Below are 17307 nucleotides of genomic sequence, written 5' to 3'. Positions count from 1 at the left end.
GGCTCAGTGCTTCACTTCCAGTTTCATTAACCCTTTCTCGCTCGGGCTGCAGAGAGAGAGCGAGAGAGAGAGAGCATGTGGGGAAATATTTTTGGTATTTCACCTCATTTAGTGGCAACCCATTTCTCTTCAGTCTTCAGACACCCTAGATGATTTGCAATGAGTTTAACTTTCTTCTTGCTGCCCCTTTACTTGTTCTGCTGTGTGAAAATACACTTAAGTCGCGTCAAGATTTATAATGTTTCGTGACCATAAAGACTGTGGGTAAAGCTCAGTGGCGGACTCAGTTTGTCTAAAGGGCAGGGGCGAAAAAGATAAAGGGCACCCTAGGGTGCAGTTTATCACATTTTCTCCACTGAATGGCACCGTAGAGCAGTGGTTCTCAAAGTGTGGTCCTTGAAGGGGCTCTTTGGGGTCCCAAGCAAGAGGCAGAAGTCATTATTTGCACAATAAATCTATGTATAATCTATAATACAATGACAGAATGTGTCGGGGCTCAGCTTGAAGGTGCGTTTCGAACTGACAACACACTTGTCTTTAGAGGTGGTCAGAGAAAGGTCTGCTAATTTGGTGATGGACATTTCCAATAAAATCTTCACAATAAAATCCCCCCTTATTGAGTTATTTAAAAGCTTTTATTATGAAGCAGCAAAATCAGGAAATACTGTTTTTTTTGCCAGCAGTAACTGAGAGTAAGGACGGGGACACAGGAGGGAAACTAAAGAGATTCTTGTAAAAGGTGCAAAATGACTGAGAACTGAAAACACACAGACATCTCCCTGCACAAACACGAGTGGAGTATCGCAACACGCGCCTGTCAGGGCGAGAAAGGGGTTTGCCGCTGTCACAAGACGTCATTGTAGCCCTCCGGAGGTGGGGCGGGTTGCTCTGGCACCACTCTGGAGATGGTACATCTCAGTCACAGCTCTGCACTACTGAAACTACTAATGGAAAAGCAAACCAGCACAGCACAGTTTGACTGGCACAGCCAAAAGTACCAGTGGAAAATCCCCATATGACCATGTTGGTCATGGGCTTCATACACTTTTTGTAATATCTGCAATCCCAACTTTTCCTATGGTGACACATGATGTAGTCATCAAAGATTGTAGCAATCATCTTTAGGGAGGCTTTACCTATACAGGGCAACCTTTTGGTTATGAACAGAGGTATGACATGAACTGAATGTAAATATGAGAGGAGTGTTTTTATTGTGGGTTAAGCTATAGAAAGAACAGTTCAAATATGTAAGATGTGTTTATTGTGTGTGACACATATACGATCAGACCGATCCTTCTATTTATTTACAGGCTTCACAGGGTGGTCAACAGTAACTTTCACTCTGTGTGCAAGTTGCATAAATCTCACTTTTTGTGCCTCAGTTTTTGATGTCGATGAGAAAAGACGTGACCCTCTGTCTTTCCCCACGGATCACCGTTAACTGTTATCAATTAATCAGAATGAATGACTCACTCTTGACTCAGTACTTCCCCATGCAGTATACTATAAAAAAGTCAGTCAGTTTTGTGTCACTTTAATGTGATCGGATTTTTACTTCCTCTTTGTAAATTTACCACCTTTCAAGCCCTTTGGACAGAGAACTCACCCTATCAGCATTCAAATACACAAATAGTCTCCCATAATGCATTTAGACGACAGAAAACAGACGTCTGTGTGTTTGTGCTTGTTGTATGCATGTTGTATACGTGTTGGAAGTAACCCAAGACAGTAAGAATGGGCTCCAGTTGTTGTTCTCCTCTGTATCGGCCTGCTAGAACGAGTACTAGGCTGTTTTACAATAATGACAAAACCAGTCCCAACCTGGCCACTCGCTGCATTGTTTTGTTTGAGTGAGACAGCCCTGCTGTTCTGGGCGCTGGGGAGGTTTTCTTCCTCCTTAGCTTTTGTCTGGTTCCTCTGTTGTAACACCAACACACACACACACACACACACACACACACACACACACACACACACACACATATACAACACATACATTTGGAAAGATAGACAAAAGGCACAGTTAACAAGCCCTGATTACATCTGGAAGTCTGGCTTGATCTCCTATCACTGTCAGCCTGTAATCAAATTACGTGACGTGTCCGCAGCTACAAAGCAAAAATGTAGCACTAGATAAACTTGATGTATGTGGCCTTATAGCCTCTAAGTGTAGCATATTAACTTGATATGATATGTGGCATTAACCTGTTTGGTGGATATTCTGTGCAGTGTGTGTTTCCCTACATAACTCAAACTGAATAACCACTGTCTTGGTTTTGTTGTTGCAAACTAAGTCACATCCACTGAAGTGTAATTATTGATTTTGGTTTTATGGCTGCTACGTGAGCTTATAATTACATTTCTCCATTGAATGCTTCCTTAATGAGTAGTTCAGTTCACTTGACACACCTTCCCAGCTTATACCTCTGATAACCAGGAGTACAAAGGGGCATCACACAATGAATCGCCTGCTTTATTTCAACCAGCCGTGGGTGGATTACTGTAACAGACGGGATTCGAGTCAGGTAGCGTTGCTAGTAGCCAGAGGGTAGATCAGCTGTCTCATCTGGCGCTGTGTCATCCTTATCGTGTCACAGTGCGTAAGAGGAGGAAGTTGCACCATGTCGTATTGCGTAGAGGTTTGAACAGACGCTTGAGGTAACATGTCCAGCACCGAGCAAAGATCGGAGGAACTGGAGTGACTCACCAAAATACTGTTGAGAAATCACTCAAGTGTATAGAGTCAGTATTAGCACACAGATGTAATCTGTGTTTAGTGTTTTAGACTCCCTTTTGCATAACAGTGGGAGCAGTGACACATTACCCCTTGCAAATGAGCTCAGTGAGAAAGATTGTTTCTCCAACATTTAATGCTTCAGTTAATTCAGTGAATTTCTGCAATCTAATTCCCGCACCCTGTTGTCATCCTTTATTCATACAGTTCACAATAGTTCGCAGGCTGGTTTGCAGGCTGGTGTACTAACCTTGTTGTTTGGTGCTGAACAGATAGCCTACAATAGGTTTTGGTGTTGAAAACAGGGCTGAGCTGAGGCACACAACAGTTCAGTAAATATGCATCAGTAAAACCAAAACAATGAGTTAAAATAGGCTAAAGGGCTGCGTAGAGTTGGACAACAATTCTCTGCAAGTTTGTAATTGTGAGCAATCCCTTCAACATTACAGGTAATAATTTTATTTACTGTTACTGTTGATGTTGTTGAGAAGTGGAGCTCTCCATTCAATCCTATTACTCCTCCTCATCATCGCTGTTGTCATGTTTATCTGGTTGTCCTGGTACATTCTGTTTTTGTTTTAATGGAATCTAATCCCAAAACCACAACACCACCAAATATGAGATATCATCTTTATTTCATTAAAAGGAACTCTTTCATTTTCATATATATATGCATCCTCACACTTTCCAGCCTCCAGGCTTCCATGGACATACAGCTCTGCAGTCATCTTTTTCTGGCTTTGTTCAAATATTTTTTTTTTTCATGTTTACCGCACAGTATAAAACATCAGAAGAGGGTGCTACATTTGTTTTGACACAACTGTGTAGATGTGCAAGATGAAAAATGACATCAAACATAAACTCTAGAATTTAAAATTCAGTTGTTTTTTTTTTGTCCATTGTCCTCAGCTACACTGACAAGGCATCACAAACAGCAGAACTGAATGAAACATGAACATTTTACACTGATATGAAACTTTTTCCTTTTGTCATAAAGTACCCTGTATTTTACAGCCTTTTTTTTTTTTAAATCTCACTTCGCTCAGAGAAACAGACTGTCTGTCAATAGCAACTAGTCAACAAAAACATGTCACATCCTGGTTCACAAAGAACCATTTACACACATAAAAATATAAAAATAATCATTTAGCTTGAATCCTTCAGCTCTTGATTCTGGCCAAATTACTGCCCTCAGAAACATCAAAATAGCACCCGCCCACAATGAGTCCAACAAGGTTTTTCTTAAACCAGGATACTTGTAAAAAAGAATCCTGTCACGTTTAAAAAGTGCAATCTGTCCTGTAAAGGCTCATCTTTAGAAAAAAAAATAACCATCCCATGTTTAGGTGCACATGGAAGACAAATGTCCATCATGTCGATTTAGGTGTGATGAAGCTGATGTCTGGTGTTTGTCACAACTCTGATGACCTCACACGTTGGTGACCTCGATGCTGGTGTAACCGCGGATCGGGCTCCCCTCGGTTCTGGGAGGAGTCTGGTCTCGAACTTCCCGAGGCAGGGAGCCGTAGCTGCTGTGGCAGCTCAGGTCCCGCCCGTTGCGGCCTTTGGGGCTGAACCCTGTTGGAGGCTGGAACAGAAAACACAGCTTGTTTCTGTTTATTTCCACGGGGGAAATATTTTCTTTGCTGTGTTATTTAGGCATCTTTTTCTATTTATGAGCATAATTTGAGTTTTTGTGATTCTTGTGTTCAGACTGCTGCCAAACAAGATTGTCTGCGGCGTTTATATTGTATACCTGCTGTGTCAAATCTGTGTTGTGGAAATATTCTAATGCCTTGAAATACGTTCGCACAAAGCTACGAGAGCTACAATGATTAGCCGATGGACAGAAATTGAGAACTATTTGATAACCAATCTATCGTTAAAAAAAATTTTAATGTAAAAAATGGTAGAATATTCTGTTTTCAGCCACTCAAATATGGATATTTCCTGCTTTCTGCTGTTCTATATCACATTAAACTGACTATCTTTGGGTTTTATACTGACAAAACAAGACATTTAAAGATATCACTTTGGACTTTTTCAAATTTTCTAGATCGAATGTTACATCACTTAATCTGGAAAATAATCTGCAGATTAATTGATACTGAAAATCATCATTGGTTAAAGTCCTATTGCAGAGTAAAAGTGACGGAGCCTGATTTTGACTCTGAAGTCCAAAGAAATGACTCATGTCAGTTTCCAGTACAGTAACTTTTTCCCCACCTTGACAGCCCTCCTTCTCAGCGAGCCTTCGTCATCAGTGTGTCGTCCCGTAGAGCTGGGCGGTCTGCCCACAGAGTTCTGGCGGAGGAGGGTCGGTGGTGTTCCCTGGCCGAGATGCTCGTTGTCTTGCTTGGTATCCGCCCTGCAGGGCACATGTGAAGGGGCAGAGAGTTGACGACAGCTGCAAAGACACTAGATTATACCTTCGTACAACATTTACAGAAAAATACAGCCTATATTATTAGAGATTGTCCCTCTGAAGTTAAAGGGACAGTTCACCCCAAAATATAAAAAAATGGATTGTTTGGTTTTGGAGAAATAAGCTAGCTATCTCACTGCCCAACCAGATTTACTATATAAGCGGAGGTTGGCGTGTTGGTAGAAAGAAAACTTTTCCAAAACAATCTTGAGTAGCCACCATCATGATTTTTTGAAAAGAGACTTTGCTGTTGAGTTTTTCAAATGTATAATTTTGACACTGGATGGCACCAAACATCTGTGCCATCTACATTAAATAAGAGTTAAGGGCAGACATCTTTACAGCCGATATCCCCAAAACCAAGCAGCCCGCACAAAAACAATCTGAATGGATAAACAGCATCACAGGTAAGAGGGAAAAATGTATTTTTGATTTTTGGGTGAACTGTCCCTTTATGGAATCTGCTCTTTATACTGTAGGGTCTGTCCTGTGTTTCTGTATGTGATCGTCTCCTCTCACCTGGCCGAGCCAATCAGGGCTTTCATCTCCTCAACAAGGTGTCGTCGAACCATGTGCTTGCCGTTGGGGATCCCCATCGCTGTTGCCATGGAGTCAGTGTTAAACGAGGGGTCAAGCACCATGACAGCACCGTGAACTCCACTGTTTAGAAGATTTTCTGCAAACTCCTGGACAGGTGGGTGGGAAGAAGGTCAAAGAGTGAAATTTTGAAATTCTCTGATGTGACACTGTGGCTATTACTGACTAAATGAGTCTCTGATATCAACAGTCTCCAAAAAATATGTTGAATTAGCTCCGAGACAAAGAACATATTGATTTATTAATGTCAGCATGTATTCACGCTCCCTGAGGATATTAACAGGATGTCAGTCCAGACGGCCTTATCTCTCCTCACCCTGATCGGGTCATGCCTCATAATGGAAACATGTGTTCCTCCTGTGCCAACACAGTAGACAATGTTGACTGGGGATATTCATATTGCAACATAATCTGAAAGGCTTTGTAATCAACTAGTAGCAGCTTAGAGATACAACAACAAAGGCCTTGTATCACTCTGTGGAGATAGGGAGCACTGAGCAAACACAAGAGCCTCGATTACCCACAGTGCCACGTGATAGCATTCTTATAATGCTCAATACATCAGTGTGCCTTGGTTATTAATATTTAATCAAAGTGTTTGCTGACAACTTCTGCTTGACAATTTGTCAGCTGCGGTTTTTGTTTCAAGAAGATGTGAGTTTTAAGAAGATAATAAATTGTTAGCATAGTGAGTGTTTTCTCTCTGTTCCCACCTTCATGTCTATATCTTTGATCCATTTGATGACCCGATGAGAGGTCCATACCAATGGATCCACGTTCTGGTGCTCGCACTGTATCCGGCGAGCCTGCAGTGCCTGGAAACCATTTTAACAAACCTATTATTAGACTGATAGCTTCTATTTTCACCTCCCACTAGAGGATACACAAGTATATTCACTGCTGTCCTGTGCGGACTCTCACTCACCTCCTTGTCGAAACTGAGTAAGTGCAGCAGTTCGATGCCCAGCAGCAAGCTGACCTGGTGGAACTTCTTGGTGATGTTGAGGTGACGTTCAAGGTCACGACGTGTCAGTGAATTCAGCATGCGCCCGTCTACCAAGTGGTTGTGAAAGGCCTGGGAGTACTGAGGCAAGCCCACATCACTTAACCAGGCCTTGGCCACCCAGTGGTGGTCCATGTCTGCAGCTTTGGACAACCTGCAGACAAACAGAGCAACCGTTTCTTAAAGGGTCACTTCACTTAAATCACAGAAGAATCACTATTTCTTACTTGCTCCACCCATGAGCATAGACCAGCCTTATGGAGGGCAATGTCTGTTGGTCTGTTTCGACTTAAAAATCTCAATATCTATCGGATGGATCGCCATGGGATTTTGTACATATATTGATGGTCCCTAGAGTATTTCACAGATTTCGGCGATCCCCTGACTTTTTCTCGAACACCACCATGAGGTTGACATTTGTGAAAATTTATTTATTTATGAAAATTATGATGAGAATGCCTCACAATTTTATGGCTAGTCAAGAAGATAATTATTGCTAGTCCCTAGCTGACTATATCTTTGCTATAAAGTAGTTCCAAAGACAACTGTTTACTGTAACGTTTGTGGATATTTTTCAAATAAAATTTCCCAACGCTTCGACATTGCATAACTGAATATTTCAAATCGTGGGCACATAAATCCCAAACTACAGCAGCTGCATGTCTAAATACCACAGGGTCAGTGGGGAAATATGATTGTTTTACTTGTGATTTGGGTGAATTGACCGTTCAACCTATTCTATTTGATAGTGTTGACAGATCACCAGATTATTTCTGGACTGGTGGAGTTTCTAGTTGAACTGACCTGCGTGTCATTAATCTGTAAGAGGAAGTTTTCAAACCCGTTGTTTAGACAATGAGACTGTTGCATGTATTGAAACTTTATGCCAAAACATTTATCTCTCTAGTTAAAGTCAATATTATGACTTCTGGAAGATGACCCCACGCTACACTTTGTAAATGTTGCTACTATAAATCACCAACAGATGGCCCTATTGCACTACTGCATTATGTGCAGTTTAAACAAGAACGCTGTTTCCCATCCTCACCCTCTACCATTCTCAGCATCTCTGTAATCCTCAATGGCCAGCCGGAGTTTTCGGCGATGCATTAAGCTGCTGACACCTAAACCGAGCTCCAGGTCTTCATCTGTCAGCCCGAGCAAAACCTGCAAGATGTCGAAGAAGCAAACTATGAATGCAACTAAAATGCAAAGTGAGTCCACAGGCATCATGCCACTGATTTTATCCTACCTTTCCACTCTTGACATTTTCTGAGCAGGTGCGGATGTACATGGGCATCGCCATGACAACCTCAAGCCAGGCCTGCACGGTGCCCGCCCTCCACAGGGACATGGGTGTGGTCCTGGCCAGCTCCACCTGCTGGAGGCGGTCCAGTTGGTCCTCCCCGTCTGACAGGCTGAGGCTGTGGCGGGTGGGACTGGAGAGGCTGTCCGAGTCTGAGTGGGCGGGTGGGGGGCAGAGGGGGGAGGGGTGACATGTGGGTGATGTGGTTGAGGGTGTGAGTGAAGGCAGAGGTGGTCGTGGGTATAGTGAGCGATGAGAAAACAAAATGTTAATTCAGTCTAGTGGGGGGAAATCAAAAGTAGATGGTGAGTAATTTCTTCAAAATAAACACCCATCTCCTCACAACATCCTAAGCCGTTGGCTGCCTGACAACAAGCCGAGCGTTTGCCAGTGATGCTGTAAACAAAGTTGCAGCTTTTATAAACAGGCTCCACACTTCAGGAGTCCATTAAACGGACAGCTGTTAGAGCTATCGAATGAACATGACTCATCTGTCAAAATCAGCCTCCAGCTACAGCTCAGTGAAAAGAAAAAAAAAACCCTGATATTTTGATGCATCATGATCACATTAAATCTGCCTCTCATTATCATTATTTACTGCGGCTAAATTCTGCCTTGAGATTGAAATATGTCCCATAAATGCTCCTTCAGTGATTCCCTATAGTCTTATGTTGCTTACCTGTGATGTTACTAAGTTGGGTAAAATGTTTCCTGTTTACATTTTTCTGAAGATTTCAAAGTCTGGATGAATGAAGCCTAGAAAATATTGGCCAGTTCACTTTGTTTCACCATTACTGTGTCTTCACCAGCGGGTGGCAACCTAGCACCAGCTTTGTGCTCAGCAGTTGGTAAAGCATCATGAATCGCTTACAAGATTGAACATATCATCATTGTTCTGCTTGCTCACAATATAAGCATGTGTGGAATACGTTCAGCCGCTGGTGTTGTGCGGTTTGTGTCATCTTTTCATTGACAGCCGATGCAGCAACTTTTTTTTATTCTATTTGACACCAAAAATGACAGACCTCAAAGTCACCTGTCTCCTCTAATATTCACTGAAAACCTCCACATCAGCACAAATACTGGACAGCTCCTCATTCAGTCCCCAGAGTATAGCTGTACTCCCCACTCACCCACTGACTGTATATCAGTGCTAAAACTGAGGACTCCTGGGAGGTTAATGAGCCATGACCAAAAGCATCCACCTGAGAGTTCAGTCAGACAGAATCTTCGCCCTACAGTACGTCAGACCTGTTCAACCTGCGGCCCGTGAGCAGAACGCGGCCCTTTAACAACCTCACTCCGGCCATTTGATCATTTTGTAAGTAGGCTAATTAGCTCTTTCATTAGTTCTGTACGTTCTTAAGCACAGACACTTATTTCATCAAAAAGTTGTTTACCATGGCTGTTACGGCAGAGGGAATTTAGGAGAATCAAACTAAGAGCATACTTCCACGTAGGGCTAACAATATCATCACGGTAACTATAGAAAATTAGGAAAAAAAATGCTATCAGTCAAATTTATCTTTAACTCTGTTTACTGTGTGTTTTGTCTCTGATTTTTGGCAAAAACAATTACACTCAAAATGTGAGTGTGGGGAGGCAGAGAGTGAGTCTGTAACCATAACTGTAAAAAACAAGTCGACAAGTAGAATTACACTGACTGAATGCTGAAAAGGCAAACACAAGGCCTTAAATCTGTGCTGAATTAGTCACCTGATGTTATCATATGTGTGATATTTCTTTTTTTAACATCAGTTATCGTCAATTACAGCATATCACACCACCCCTGCTTCCAAGATTAAGATTTTTTCCTGAACTTTTGCCTAAATAATGTTTCTTTTTCAATCCTGAAAACTAATTAACAAAATGGAGGAAAAAAAATAAAAATTTGTTTTGACACATTTAAATTCTGAACCGTACACATCAAACATCAGGAATGTAAAAGTCTCCTCAGTACTTCACGTTTTTGTCAAATGACAAAAATGACCTGTTGCATCCTTTACTTGCCAAAACATCCATTTTCTTATTATTATTCTTTTAGTGGAAATATAAAGATTAATTTCATTTTGAAACAGACCAGCGAATAAGTCAACAGGTTCTTTGCTTCCTCCATGCTTCTGTCTCTTTGTGTGTTCCCAGCAAAGACAGCACATGGAAACCCTACTCTGTCAGGCTTTACTGTACCGCTGTGTGTTTACTCAAAAAGAGATTCACGAATGACTGTCGGGACCAAATAAACAGATTCTTATTAAACTCAACTCCAGCGATTCATCTCCCACTGAATGCTTTTATGTGCCCTTCTATGAGCAATGTATAAACTGAAGGTGCACTTCTGCTGTAAGTGCTCCTCTGAGAGCAATTCATATTTAGCTGAATAAATCTGCTCTTTGGACAGAAATGCACTCTTGTCCAGACACAAGGTCTGTTCATTCCCGAGAGACCCCTAACAAAGACGTGTTACATTAAGAACTGCAGAATTGACTGTCTGACATCCAGTTGAAGGCCGAACTGTTGGAGTCTGCTCTCTCTGTGACCTGAGAGTTAGGTCCTCCTGTGGGGCTGACCCTCTTATGTCTTTTTTAAAAACCCACTGCAAGAGGAGTGAGTCAGAGGAACATCCAGAAGCTATGTGGCTGTGATTACTGTCGAGAGTTTTGTGTCCTTCATCTGAGGCCATGAGTGTTTTGTAAACACTGCAATGGATCGTTAATCCTTTTGTACGGAGACAAGAGCAGTATGTACACTTCACATAAGACACAAGAGACTGTTTTGTTGAAGCAATCAATCGTTAGACGTGCCCTTCAATAGCTGGTGTAATGGATGTTATTGCTACAATACAGCCGCATTTCTGATGGTGGAAGTAGTGTCGTGTAACAAGATGCACATTCGTTAGAAATTGGACACTTTCCAGATTTTGCAATAAAAATGTTCTATTCAATGATCAAGAGTCCAGATGGACATTAATTCACAATTTAAGGTACATTATTAAACCCAAGGTGGAGAGCCAGTGCTGTATCGAGTACACTGCACCTGCTAGCTGTTTAGCTAGAGAGTAAAGTAGCTTAAAAGAACAGATCCATTCCATATGTTGGGATACACGCTCATCGCAGGGAGATTAGAAGATAGTTACTGCTCTCATGTCTATATAATAAATATGAAGCTACAGCCAACTAGCTGTTGTGCTAAGCTAATCTACTGCTGGCTGTAGCTTGAATTTTTTGCGCAAGGAAGTTAAAAGAAAAGTCTGACATCTTGGGAAATGTGCTCCTGCACTTGCTTGCCAAGAGTTGGATGTGTGAACTGACACCACTCTCATGTCTGTACAGTTAATATGACGCTACAGCAAGTCTATGCTAAGTCAATGCTAACTGGCTGCTGGCTGAGGCTTGAGTTATAGGTAAAGGAGGTTTGAAGAAAAGTTTGAAATATTGGGAATTGTGCTTACTCACTTTCTTACCAAGAGTTGGATGAGAGGACTGATACCATTCAGATGCATGTATGGTAAATATACTGCAGCCAGCCTGTTTCCAGTCATTGCTAAGCTAAGCTAAGCTTTGGCTGTAGACCTGGATACTAGTGTGCCATTTGCTTCCAATTTTGCCCAGTGGCCACTTGCGGTATTGCAGCAAAAAAAAAATCCTGTGTCCTAAAAAGCATTTTCCCCATAGAGCATCATCATATTATTATAGATTTCTTTAAAATTGTTGACAGGACACCTTGAACTACAAGCCAGATCATTTATGACCCTGAATTATAACTGACTACTGCAGAGTTGTTTGACCCGGGACTGAATACTGACCGTGCACTTTCTCACTGAAAACAAAAGCCAGATGTTTGTGGGAGTTAATGGGTTTTTTTGTCCAGTGTGAAATAAGTCTGTACTGTTTACCGAAATATAAAACAACTCCTATCACGGCTAAATTCACACAATCACTGTTGTTGGTAAAGTCTATCTGAAGGGTTGAACTAATAGTAGTGATTCATATAAAGTTCCATGAAGAGACTTCAGTTCAGGAGGTTGTTGTTAAAGTCATATAAAGACACAAGAAAAAAACACTTGCCCCCAAATATGTATTTCTGTAATTAAATACATGGTAGCACTCAATTGTTTTTGGATGGTTTTCATCAGAATTAGATTGAACTTGAAGAAGTGCATCACAGACCTCATTCACACTGCAGCCATCTCACCCCAACGTCACACTCAGGGTGGGAATGAATGCTGGGATGATCTAATGCTGCTGTGTTTGAGGTTGCAAGTTAAATGAAAGTAATCTGACAAATTGTTGTCATTTTAAAGGGTCCCAATTGATCAGGAACTGAAAAGATGATGGATAGTGAAAATCTGGAGGCACATTCGGCCATATTTCAAGGTAAAACAACATATTTGATAACTTGTTAGCTGATTCAACAACTTCCTAGCTAACATTATGTTTTAATTTCATCCTGTGTGTTTAAATAAATGTCTCCAAGATGTGTGTTGATATATCTGAATGATTACACCTTTCCAAATTGTATCAAATTTAAACAATATTGTATCACACAGTAATGTTAGCTAGAATGTGGTTGAATGCTAATCAGTCCTTCCAGAGTTTTTTTGTGATTGTTGCGGGCAAAAATCCTTGATTATGCGGCACGTTTTCTTAAAAAATGCGATGGAATATGTGGGATATTTATGCAATTTTATGCAATGAAATTGCGGGAATTTGCAAAAATTGCGGGAACTTGCAAAAATTGCGGGAACTTGCAAAAATTGCGGGAACTTGCAAAAATTGCAGGAACTTGCAAAAATTGCGGGAACTTGCAAAAACTGCGGTTTGATGAATAAGAAAAAAAAAGTGATTCCCCAACACTGTTACTAGGCTCACTAGGCTACTACCTTAATGTAAAGAGTCATTTCTAATGACTTCCTATGCTAAGCAAACATACTACATCACAGAAAGTGCTGGGAATAATTAAGTTCTCTTCTGCTCTTGTGTGAAGTAAACGCAACATTTTTAAACTTTCTGCGAAGATATATGTGACTTTTTTGCAACGAAAATGCGGGGATTATGAAATCATTCAAGCCCTGCATATTTTGTGCATTTTGCGCTGGAAATCGGCGATTTATGCAGCCAAAGTGTGGCGTCTTTGAAAAATGCGGCCCCCGCATAAATGTGCAGACTGATTATGCGTTGAATTATGCGATTGCATAATCACATTTTTCTGGAGGGACTGGCTAATGCTGTTGTCTCATGGAAGCTAATCAAACCTGTGGTTTTACCTTGAAATATGGTCTCATGTCCCTCCGGATCAAACTATCTGTTGTCTTTACAGCTTCTAATCAATCGGAAAACAGTGAAATTATAACCATGTCTGATTACCTGCGGTTATATGACTTGCAACCCAGCACACGGCAGTACAACATTTGAGCTTCACACCCTGAGTGTCATGTCAGAGGAAAATGGCTGCCGTGTGAATATGGTCTATTCCAAGGTTTTTTTGTGATAGTGTGTGAGAGTTAGAAGGCATCTGCAAACACAGCTTGCAACCCAGCAGCAGAGCTCACTGTTAAAGCAATTGGACTGGTGTACCTTTGTTCTCACTGAGTCTGATTGATTACTTCTTGGGTCACTTCACTGTGTTGAGAGTCCGGTGGAGGTCAGACAGGAGGGGGTCAGTGTTAGAGGTGAGGGGTCATATCATAGCAGAACATTATTGACACCATGTGCTGACACATATGAGTTCAGTTCAAACAATCTGACATGGCTTCCTTTCCCCTCGCCTCCATTTTTTCTGATTGTTGTAGTCAATATCGCAGGAGGAAGAGGAGGAAAATGCTCTTCGGTGTGGATAAGGAATTAAATTGGGAAAGAGAGGAAAGCAAGCCATGTGGAAGCTTTTGGGATGCAGTCCTCTCACAGATGGACTTGCAGGGCTGAGGGAGGCTAACGCATATGTTAAAAATGGCAGCCCCCCCAGCATAAAGGGACGAATCAGGATTAGAGCCATACCACAACAAATGAACACACACACACACAAACATTGTCACAGGGAAAGAGAGGACAGCCACATGGAAATTCAACGTCATTTATTTTATTTTAAAATAATCTTATTTTTTCTCATTAACTTCTTTTGAGCGTAATTTTGTTGCCATGCCTTTAAAAGTTCGCTACTATCCACTTCTTCTAAACATCTCAGGACCTCACAACAGAAGTCCCCCACTGAGGCCTACATCTTTGACTTTAAATAAAACTCTTTAATAATAATATTAATTTTATTTCTGTAATGTTATCTCATTTACAAAAAGTAAAATATTTGTGGACAATAAAAAAAATAAGAGACCGTGGCTCAAAACATAAAACTCATACAATTGATATGTTTTTCCTCCCATCAGCGGAGGATCATAACGGTTGGTTGAATGAAAAAAAAATAAAAATAGCCTAGATTTTCATACATTTCATTAAATGTTTAATGAAATAAAACTGTTTGAGCTGTTGTTCTTATACATACAATTTAATACATGATGACTTATCGTTAATGATTCACCTCTAAATCCAATATCTGCAAGCTCAAATGTAGGTTGAGCCAAGGGTTAAATGATAATCCCCCTCACTGCTTACACAGTCGCTCTCTTTTGACAAGCACTGTGCTTAAATACAGCTCCCAATGTAATCTGTGACTCCACAGTGTTTCAGATGAGACTGACAAATACCCAGTGTTAGTTTAAAATCAGGGAGGGAAAAGATTTCCTGGGGGTGGCGGTGCAGACTCCGGCTCAGTCCAATGAAAGGATGAAAATAATCCAACGTCTCTAGTCATTCTTTTGCTTGAAGAAATGCTATTAACCTTTGGTACCAAGTTAATTGCTTTTTTCAGCAGTGGCCTGAACCTTGCATCTGAATTTTTGGTGAGTTCACTGGGTCATGGAAGAAGGTATACATTTACTTCAGTTTGATTAGCCTGCTTAAATCTGATTTTCGACCTCCCGAGTTGGCACTCGTTATTGTTACAACGCCTCATTTAGTGTCTGCTCCGTGCTCGGGCCTCTAAATTAAAGCTCTGATTTCACGGTGAAATAACCATCAGTCTATTTCTACTATGTAAGTATAATTGATGTTTAAGCTATCACTTATTTTGTGATAATAGCTTTCTTTTTTTAGACTTTTCCCAGAATAATTCTACTCCCAACATCCTTTGTAAGTACTAATAAAACGATAGCTACAAGCTAGTGTAAGATCCTACAGGAAGAAAAATGGCACAAAGCCTCATGAATAAGTGGAATAATGATATCATCACTTTAAGTGTAGTGCTGGGTTTTCTTTGTGACTGTTGACTTTGCTGACCTTTAAGATTTCAAACACAATTTACATAAAGAGCCTTGTAGGTGCAGATTAAAACGTTCTATGTTTAGTTTGCGACTATGTTGAGCTCTTGAACATTAATCAGAACATTCTCTGAATAACAAATGGAGGAAATCATGAATAAACATCATGAAATCAGCAACTGACCTCTCTTTTTTTTTATCACCTCCTCGACAACATACCCAGAGAAAGACATTTTCTGTTTGGTAGGGTTTTGTTCAACATGCATTTGGGGACTGGGACTACGTGCATGCATGTCACACATGTACTTTAGGCATGTACCTTCTATCTTAACAGATAGAAAACACATTTCTTACATTTCCTGTTTGGCTTCATGTTGCCGTGGAACAAACTGTTCTGCATAGAAAGTTCATTCCTTGCTTGGCGGTGTCTTTGAAGTCTCATTTGAGCAAACATCAAGGAGGGCACGGTTTTCTTGGCGGGTTGAGGGATGTGTTGTGTAACCGAATTAGAGGTGGATTTGAGGAGTCTGCATGTCGCCCACAGGAAACTGTTCTCGTCATGGCAGTGTGGAAGGAAGGAGGGGGATGGACCAGGCAAGACAATAAACAGGGAGGAGTTAAGTTAAAAGGTTGTGAGAGGAGGGGGGTACATGTCAAAAAAGAACAAAAGGCATTCAGGACAAGGAGACATTTACACGAGTGCACATCAACTGTTGTTATTTACAAGTACAGCAGTCCTTCAAGTTTCCAGTTGAGTGAAAACAAAGAGTCAAAATGTAAAGAACAACTAAAAGAACCAATAACAGCCTTTTTTGGAGGGCAGATACAATAGAACATATCCACATGGTCGCTGTGTCACACTGTATTTACAGGACTATACATAGATACAGGTGCAATTTGCTCGTTAAGGTTTCACACTTCAGCGAAGCAAAGACGCGCTTCCAGCTTCTGACATGGCCTTGACGCATGCATGCACGCACTCTCAGACGTGTACAGGTACGCATGCATGTGAGACTGCACAGGTACGCACACTATCATACCTGTACACACTCACATCAAACACACACCCATCTTCTCACACACACACGCTTGTCTTCTGATAATTGCCACGAAAGGCTCTCCAGGTGGTTCGCTCGGACATTGTGTGCTTTTACCAGTCTGCATCTTCCTCTATGTAATAATCAGGCGTTGAAGTACCATCAAACAAACCGGGGTCGAGGGATTTGCGCTGCTTTCCCCGGGCAAAGACACGCGACAGAGAGCCCAGGCCCATCTTCTCTTTCTTCTTCTTACGCTTCGCCTCCTCCAGATCTTCTAGGGACTGGAAGAAGAAAGAGAGAGAGCGGAGAGGGAAGAGGAGATGAAGGGATGGGTGAAGGAACAGAGAGATGCAAGAGCAGAGAAGTCAGCAAAGGGATGCAGAGTGGGCGATAAAGACCAGCACAGATAAAGATCACAACATAGAAGGCAAGTGACACTTGACATGCTGCGACACATGCACAAATTCAACGACCACAACTGGCTTTCACATAAATTCAAGTCACAGCTGCAGAGTGAGTACACGACAGGCATGAATTCAGCCAGAACGATGGTGGAGGGGAAACGGCAGCGGCCAGGGAGCAGGACAGTCGGCAGCTACTACAAAGGATGTGATTACTTGGGAGGGTGCAGTGGTGGGCAGCTCTTACATTGCACAGGGAGTGAGTCCGGTGGCGCGGCGAGTTGATGTCGCTGGGTGTGGACGATCGGTCTCCTTCCAGCGCCGAGGCGTCGGAGATGATGGAGGGCTGACGCGAGTGGCATGGGCTCACCCGCACGGCAGCCACTAAAACGGGGTGAGAGGGAAAAGAGAAAAAAGGCTTGTTTTCTTTTTGGGGTGTGTGTTTGGGCACTGAAAGTAGTGTACAGGGACAATCTGATTCAATGCCACAACACC

At 41.7% G+C, this 17307-nt stretch overlaps 2 protein-coding genes across 6 annotated transcripts in view; both read right to left on the bottom strand.

The window, feature by feature from the left end:
• Positions 1–3369: 3369 nt before the first annotated feature.
• Positions 3370–10871, bottom strand: LOC140999462 (kazrin-A-like). Of its 2 annotated transcripts, none has more exons than XM_073469856.1 (7): positions 8012–10871; positions 7808–7926; positions 6682–6913; positions 6470–6571; positions 5679–5845; positions 4961–5141; positions 3370–4322 (listed from the first exon to the last, which is right to left on the bottom strand). In XM_073469856.1, the coding sequence occupies exons 1-7, from the start codon at positions 8111–8113 to the stop codon at positions 4164–4166; spliced, it is 1062 nt and encodes a 353-aa protein (XP_073325957.1). In that variant the 5' UTR covers positions 8114–10871; the 3' UTR covers positions 3370–4163. The 2 variants fall into 2 exon arrangements, with proteins under 2 accessions (XP_073325957.1, XP_073325958.1); XM_073469857.1 differs by having other exon boundaries at positions 4961–5102.
• Positions 10872–14120: 3249 nt separating this feature from the next.
• The window catches only part of LOC140999461 (kazrin-like), a 154517-nt gene continuing 151330 nt past the window's right edge, over positions 14121–17307 (bottom strand). For all 4 annotated transcript variants that reach the window (XM_073469853.1, XM_073469854.1, XM_073469852.1 and 1 more), the window contains 2 exons: positions 17060–17196; positions 14121–16692 (listed from right to left, as the gene is read on the bottom strand). In XM_073469853.1, the coding sequence (XP_073325954.1) occupies positions 16522–16692; positions 17060–17196 (308 nt within the window). In that variant the 3' untranslated portion in view covers positions 14121–16521. The remainder of the gene's footprint in view (positions 16693–17059; positions 17197–17307) is intronic.

This window comes from Pagrus major, chromosome 7, assembly GCF_040436345.1.
Source record: "Pagrus major chromosome 7, Pma_NU_1.0".
Taxonomy (NCBI): Eukaryota; Metazoa; Chordata; class Actinopteri; order Spariformes; family Sparidae; genus Pagrus; species Pagrus major.
This window is presented reverse-complemented; position numbering and strand designations above follow the sequence as displayed.

Bases quoted from the DNA above. Each gene is read 5' to 3' on its own strand.
- LOC140999462 (XM_073469856.1), bottom strand. From the start codon at position 8,113: ATGTCCCTGTGGAGGGCGGGCACCGTGCAGGCCTGGCTTGAGGTTGTC. The intron at 7,927-8,011 runs GTAGGATAAAAT...GACATCTTGCAG, and splicing joins AAAATGTCAAGAGTGGAAAG to GTTTTGCTCGGGCTGACAGA. The intron at 4,323-4,960 runs GTGGGGAAAAAG...TTTCTGTTCCAG, and splicing joins TGAGAAGGAGGGCTGTCAAG to CCTCCAACAGGGTTCAGCCC.